This window comes from Octopus bimaculoides, chromosome 2 (genome assembly GCF_001194135.2).
Source record: "Octopus bimaculoides isolate UCB-OBI-ISO-001 chromosome 2, ASM119413v2, whole genome shotgun sequence".
NCBI classification, from domain to species: Eukaryota; Metazoa; Mollusca; class Cephalopoda; order Octopoda; family Octopodidae; genus Octopus; species Octopus bimaculoides.
This window is the reverse complement of record NC_068982.1, coordinates 121,107,729-121,116,064: the sequence shown is the minus strand read 5'-3', so window position 1 is coordinate 121,116,064 and position 8,336 is coordinate 121,107,729. Positions and strand designations below refer to the sequence as shown.

General features: G+C 35.6%; 1 protein-coding gene across 2 annotated transcripts in view; it reads right to left on the bottom strand.

Annotated features, from left to right (window-relative positions):
* The window catches only part of LOC106874084 (folliculin-interacting protein 1), an 82,073-nt gene that overhangs the window by 32,486 nt on the left and 41,251 nt on the right, over window positions 1-8,336 (bottom strand). Inside the window, exon 3 of one of the 2 annotated variants that reach the window (XM_014921679.2) lies at window positions 2,012-2,074. The exons of the other annotated variant lie outside the window; for it this stretch is intronic. Coding sequence (XP_014777165.1) covers window positions 2,012-2,074 — 63 coding nt within the window. The remainder of the gene's footprint in view (window positions 1-2,011; window positions 2,075-8,336) is intronic. 2 annotated transcript variants of the gene reach the window in all.

Below are 8,336 nucleotides of genomic sequence, written 5' to 3'. Positions count from 1 at the left end.
CTTTCACCTCAAGCCCAATCTCTAACCATCACTCACTACTTTCACCTCAAGCCCAATCTCTAACCATCACTCACTACTTTCACCTCAAGCCCAATCTCTAACCATCACTCACTACTTTCACCTCAAGCCCAATCTCTAACCATCACTCACTCTCCTCCCATGCTCTTATGGAATTACCCACTCTTTCCTTCCCTCCTGATCCAGTCTACAGTCTCCTTTAAACTCACCTTCTTGTACCTTGAGAGTATGCTCTAGCACCTCATCCCCACCATCTGTCTTCTTTCTAGCTGCTCCCAGCCACCTTCACATAACACAAGGTAGCCTTGTATCTTCTCTAGTATAAGACAGCTTCGCTTGTTCCTCCATCATACTTTATCCAGCAACACTTGGCATAAAGCCGCTTCTTCTCTCAGATACACTCACACACAGTCAATGAGGCTTTTGCTTTTCCCTTTCTTTATACTGTCTTGCAAAATATTTGGCAACCTCTCTAGTGCCAGTGACATGAACAAAGCACTCAGTATATATTGTAAAGGGGTTAGAATTAGGAATGACATTCAGTCATATAAATCATGCCAAAACTAAAATATGTCCAGCATAGCTTTGTGGATTGGATCATGTCAAACCATCCAATCTGCATCAACATGAATAACTGATATTAAATCAAGATGATGATTCCATCTGCACCGCATTTCTGTCTCCTCTTTTCACTTGGTAACCATCTGTTGTGTTCTAACTGCCCCCTCCACTAGAGGAACCACTAAAATCTAGGGATGTACAAGAATAGATTAGGCAGGACTATGGAGAAAATATGTCCGGAATGTGGTGCTGCATCCTAGCTAGCTAGACGGTGACATGGTAGAAATGGGAAGAGAAATGTGGGCCATGCCTCACTATTTATTCAGTGCCACAAGACAACTTGATCAGGAATGAGTAAGGTGACACACCACCAGTAACACCATAGCTAACAGCATCGTTGATAACACCACTACCACCACCAGCTAACTTCTATATAGATATTTGGTCAACTAATAAACAGCAGCAAAAATTCCTACAAATAGCAGCCATCCATGTTAAAAAAAGAAAGGGCATGATGAAGAATGTAACCCAACATGTAGTATAACCTTAACATGGGATAGTCATAGATGAAAGCCTTTGGTCCTAAATTTTGGCACTAAACAACATGGCTAACACCATTGATACAAATAGTACCATTACACTGGTAATACCACCACCACCATCACCACCACTGATATCAATGACAACACTGTTATTAATGATAACAACACTGATAACAATAACACAACTACTGCCACCACCACTCTCAATACAGATAACAATTACATCACAACAAACATCAATGACAACAATAATAACACCGACACCACTGAAGGCAACACCACCACCAACCCTACTGATACCAACACACCACCACCACTGATCCAAGCACATAGGTGGGTGAGAAAGGACCCATGTGTCTACAGTGGATACGCTTACTAGTCCGTGTGAACATTTCCCAGAAAGCGTCACTGCATTATTTTGGTGCACATGCAGAATTTCCTGGAAAAAGATAATAGCAGCACCACTGATAAAGACAGGCACACGCACACATGCACATACACACACACACACACACTTTATGTACTCCCATAACACACAGATATCTACTCAAAACAAAAACATAACAAGGGAAACAACCGCACCAATCCTATTGATTAAACCAACACCACCAACACAATCAACATCACTATTGGTAACAACCACCAATAACATCACCACTACTGCCAATACCAACACCAAAGCATAGTACAACAAAAAAAAAAAATAATAACACCAACACAACACAAACAACAATTTAAGACAGAAAATGAGCTACTAGTTAATGAAGAGAGAAAAGCCCAAACCCAGTCACAAAGGTGATTGAGAGAGGGTCCATGAAGAGACAAAAGCCCAAGCCCAAGCACATAGGTGAGTGAGAAAGGACCCATGTGTCTACAGTGGATACACTTACTAGTCCGTGTGAACATTTCCCAGGGAGCATCACTGCATTATTTCGGCGCACATGCAGAAACTCCTAGAAAAAGATAGTTTATAAAGAAGTGATAAAGACAGATTTACATGCACCCACACACACATTTTATGTACACTCACATAACACATATATAATATTTACACAAACAAAAAACATAACAAAGGAAACATTTATTTGCATGGTCTCTTCTTCGTGAATGAAACAAAAAAAAAATAAGAAACATACATGTGTAAACTGATTATATATAATACAATATATTAGCATTTTGCAATCAACATTTCATATATAATTTTCAAAAATCTACCAAAACTGAAATAATTTAGAGATGCCATCAACGTGGAAAAACAAGTGGTAAGTTAGTGTTGACGTATTTAATGGATAAAGCATTAAATATATAATTAGAAATAAATAAAGTGGCAAGAAATAGTTAAAATCAATCAATGATAATATTTCCTTTCTTTCAGTAATTATGATAAACAACTGTATAATTCAATCTTGATCTAAGCTAATTAGCTACGCCCAGCCTTTCCATACAAGTTATACATTGTTAACATAGGAAACAAATGTATTTCATTATAACAACAAACAAAGTTTTGTACATTTACTCAATGTTTTATTCATCACTAATTTGGCAAGTGCAGGAAGACTACACTTAGCTAAAGAGGTTCAAATAAGACTAAAACAATGTCTAAAATTATCTCCTCATTTGCCAGGAAAATGAAAATAATTTTTTCTTTTCTACTCTAGGCACAAGGCCCGAAATTTTGGGGGAGTGGGGTCAGTCGATTAGATTGACCCTAGTATGCAACTGGTACTTAATTTATTGACCCCGAAAGGATGAAAGGCAAAGTCGACCTCAGCAGAATTTGAATTCAGAATGTAAAAACAGACGAAATACCGCTAAGCATTTCGCCCAGCATGCTAATGTTTCTGCCAGCTCGTTGCCTTAAATGAAAATAATATTAGCTATTTATATATTTTTCCTTATCACATATTTCAAGAATGATTGTATGATATTACACATATTAAACATATTGGTTTCAAATTTTGGCACAAGGCCAGCAGCTTCTGGGGAGTGGGTAAGTCAATTACATTGACCCCCAGTACTCAACTGATACTTATTTTATCGACTCATGAAAGGATGAAGGATAAAGTTGACCTCAGCAGAATTTAAACTCACAACATAAAGATGGACAAAATGCCACTATGCATTTTACCCAGTCTACTTACGATTCAGCCAGCTTGGTGCCTTACACATGTTAAATATATTAACACTAACCTAACTACCTGTCTGTATCACCACATACATTTCTAGTTAGATTATTTGGTCATCTATGTATTAAATATGTAATCACTAAATCATCAAAACTGGGACCCTGATCTTTCATTACTAACAAATGCATGTTACAACAGCCACATACAAAATAGAATTAGTCTGATCCCTTTACCTGTGTAAATAAAATCTATTGCAACTATAGAAGACAGAACTTCATTACTCCTATTACTGTTTGTCTACAGAAAGTAATAAGTAGAGGGGACACCAAAAGTACTGGAGTGAGAGAAACAAATATGACTTGCAGTTGATGTGAGAATATATCCAGAGAAATGGGTGGTTACAGCTATGGAGTTAACTTAGTTTTCACCAAGGAGGGTGAGATAAATTTGTGCCTATATTAGAAACAACTCTACTTCTTTTTTTTTTTTATTATTATTATTATTATTATTATTATTATTATTACAATAAGGCGGCAAGCTAGCAGAATCATTAGCACACTGGATAAAATGCTTAACAGTATTTCGCTCGTTGCTATATTCTGAGTTCAAATTCCACCGAGATCAACCTTGCTTTTCATCTTTTCGGGGTCGATAAATTAAGTACCAGTGAAACACTGGGGTTGATATAATCGACTAGTCCCCACCCAACAAATTTGAGGCCTTGTGCTTCCAGTAGAAAACATTATTATTATTATTGTTGCTTAACTCTTTTGATCCCAACCCACTTGAGTCTGCCCCTGCAGTGTTTCAAAGTAATCTAAATTTAAATCTTCAATTAAAATTTCCAGTTACTTTATTCTAAATACTAGCTTAATAATGACAAAGTTATTTTATATAGTTCACTTTCAGAATTAACTGAAATAAAGAAAAGTATTTCAACAGAAACATGGTGACAAAATGGTTAACTGTACATCACTATCACAAGCTATTTATACCTCTTAAAATCCCAAACTCCCCTACTTTACTGCAGATGTTGTATCTATCAACACATGTCCATTCATATGCTCACACTTCCCCCCAGATATCAGGCCCATCTATATAGACAAACTTTGCTCTACAACATCATCATCATCAAAATCCTTTAACTGATGCAGCCAGTCATAGAGATGCCACTCTAGAGGCTTTCATAGTTAACTGTCGCCACTGATCTCTGTTATGCGTAGCAGGTTCACTGTCCAGTCCTTGATGTTGTCAAACCAGGATTTTCTCTGTCTGCCAACCTCAACTGTGTTCTGAAGAATGGTTTTGGACAAGAAGTTATAATGGGAAACATGACTATACCAGGTAAGCTTTCATCTTTTTACCTGTGCAAGGGGTGATTCCAGTCTGCCAGTGTATTTGGTGGCTTACTGCCTGATAAAGCTGTTTGTTTTGTGCTCTGTGTACAGCATGTGTAACAGCCTTCTGAAGCACTTGTCCTCAAATCCCTGGATTCTTTGATCCAAAATTTCACCTCACCATTACCACAATCCCATATTTCACAATGTATTGCGCCCATATTGTGCCAGCAATCCAATACTTTACCTCACAAATTATACCCACAATCCTATACTAATTTATCTGATATAATATGACCTTCTATAAAACTGCAATATATATAAAACATCTTTCAAGTTTGCTGGTCAAAAACATCCACAACTGTTTGTATGTTTGTTAATGTCATCTAAATACTGAGAAAAGAGCTACAGTGTTTAGAATATTACACCATTAGTATTAATTGATGTTATTTAAATATTGTTAGTGGCAGAATTATTGTATAGAAGAGAATGTAGAGGATTTTTGTGTACAGTAATGGTCAGAAATATGTAGGTCTCTGAAGTGCTCTTCGTGAATCTAGGAACTTTTCTAAAGAAAAATCTTCAAATTTCATGAATTTGTGGGCTGTTGATAACTTTTAGACAGTGTTTTGCAGCACAATTTGTTTAACGTTTGCTTACAATAAGCATTATCAGTGATGGATATGAGGGCATATTCTTATCATCATCATCATTGTTTAACGTCTGCTTTCCATGCTAGCATGGGTTGGACGATTTGACGTGTCTGATATTTCGATGTGAGCCACACGTTAAAGTAAAAAGCCAAAAGTAAACCATTATAAAAAAAGTTGCTGTAGAATATTATATAGGTCTTATTGGTTGGTGTCATTTAAATATTGATAGTGTGGGGGTGTTAGAGACAAAGATGAAGAAGGTTAGTGTATATAGAATACTATATAGCTCTTATTGGTTGATACAGTGTCATGGTTTGGTCTACTTGTTGTTTACATATTACAATCCAGAATAATTTCATATTTGATTATGTTGACATAATATTCATTGCTAGGTATCTCTCTCTCACTCTATCTATCTATCTATCTATCTATCTATCTCTTGCACACACACGCAGAGTTTTAAGTGGCTAGTTAGTGAACTGACAGTAATTCATTGTTTAATGTTGAGTTGAAAATGTTCATGTAAAAATAAATATATAAAAATTTATCAAACTCAATGAAAAAAAAAAAAAAATGGAGGAGTCAGAAAAATTCCAGAAATTGGTTTGTTGAGCTAGAAATTTGTGATAAATGTCTAAAATAGTTGTAATGTTGTTTAATAATGTTTCTGTAGGGTTGCTGGACAGGAAATCGTGTCTGCTAGAATGATACACACTTGAGAGTCAGCAGTTAGTTTCCCATGACACACACACACACACGCACACATTTCCTAATCTGGTGTAAACTAAAGCACTCTTGTAGAATATAACTCACGTACTTGTATGCTAACGTCATGACCTTATACACTGACATCATGACCATTCACACTCTAACCCACCCACACACTATCTACCAAACTCATTGGCTGGAGCCACAATTGGCAGATCAATTTCACAAAAAATAACACATTTGCAAAAAAGTAGTAGATTGTATTCACAAAGTAGTGCAAAACGAGAATTTTTGTAGTAAACTAAAAATTACATAATGATTACCTGAAGGTCAATTTTAAAATTACAAGCTGTCCCAATTAAACACATGGTAGTAACAGCATGTCTGAAAAGTAGCCTAATCTGTATGTTGTAGCCCAATCTGGTAACCCATAACTGTTCCACCTTGCTAGACCTCCAACTGATCACTTTATCAGACATTAAAACCATAATGAAGAACCTGTATTTTAGCCCCCACCTCTCTCTCTCTCTCTCTCTCTCTATCATACACAAATACAAAGTAGATATTCAAAGCTGAGTCCAAGAATTACAACCCTGAGTTTCACATTCCCAATGTCCAGGTGCAAAAACGGATCACAAATGAAAAACACCAAGTAACAACTTACACTTTCAACTTTGAATATTCAATCTTAAATATTATTCCACTTCACCTAACAGTATTGAGTACTTTCTTCCCCTTTTTTGTAACCAAAGTCAACTTTTTCTCTGTCTGTCTGCATCACAGTTGTATTTGTTTGACAAGTAATTTGACTTGAAATTATATGTTGAAAGCATGAAAGTAGTATTGATACACCTTGAGAAGAGACATATTAGCCATTTTAAAGCCCAAATATATTATTATATATCACTCTTACTTATTTTTTGTAATTCAGTTAATTAAAACAATTTTATCGGGCATTCATAACCATATCACTGACATTAATTAAACTGTGAGTGCATATGCACTCTCTCTCTCTCTCTCTCTCTCTCAAACACACCAGCAGTCATTATCATCATCACCATCGTCATTTTTCTAGGTAAAGTAATCTCTCGTTTAATAAGTTTACAAAGGTAAAATAAGTAAGTTGTTGACAGAAGTGGCATCATCACAGCTTATACCAAATTCCATAGAACACAGAAACAAACAAACACATATATACATAAACACACACACACACACACACACACACACACACTGAACTTCTTTCAGTTTCCAGATACCAAAAATATACTCACAAGGCTTTGATCAGCCTGGGGCAATAGCAGAAAACATTTGTTCAAAGTGCAGTGCAGTGCAGTGCAGCTGAACCCAAAACCATGCCCTTAAGAAGCAGTTTTCAAGCATTCAACAATGCATATTTGTGTGTGTAATGTATATGTGCATGTAGTTGTTGTATCACTAAGTTGACTATATATAAGTGGTTCACCTAGGACATGAGAGAGAACTATATCCTAGGGTTGTTTGAAAACATCAACAAGCATAATTATCATATTACTGATTGTCTTCGATAAAGAATTAATGAACCAAGGTTTTTAAGACTGTTGTAATACTATTTTCATTTAGAAAGCTATGGTACTTTATATATGAATACATCTATGTCAACAATGCAATCAAAGAGAGAAAATCTGTAGAAGTAACTTAAAAGATATCAATGTCAATATAACTTTATTTCAGAAAAGTAGACACAAACACATCTGTGAAGTTAAGAAGTTCACTTTACAACAATAAGGGCTTAGGTTCAGTTCTACTGTGCAGTACCTTGGGGCAAGTGTCTTCTACTACTGTCAAGAACTGACCTTAGGAATGAAATTGGTAGGTGGAAACTATATGTATTTAAGTGTATACCTGCATATGTGTGAGCATGAAAGTTGTCATTTTCACTTCTAGGCATGAGGTCTCTGATTGCAAAGGTAAAAAAAAAAAATAGTTGTGTTTACATTCCTGGTGAACATCATACCTCTAGCTCTGCATTCTTGAAGCAGTGGAATAAAAATACCCTTGCTTATAAAACAGTATAGAGTTAGCAACAGGAAGAGTATTCAATTATAAAAATACTTCCTCAAATAAGTACCTGTCCAATCCATAATGGTACAGAAAAATTTGAAATATAAAAACAGATGTAAAACACAGAAAGACATGTGAATGATGTGACACATCTTAGTCACAACAACCATAACAACACTTATGGGAGATGTTATTAACAGAGGTGATGATGATACAAAGAGCAGAATGTTTAGTGGGATTTTATATCATCATATAATGTTCGATTTTCCATGTCTGCATGGATCAAACTATACACATATCATCAATGTGTGTATATGCGTATATATATATATATATATATATATATAT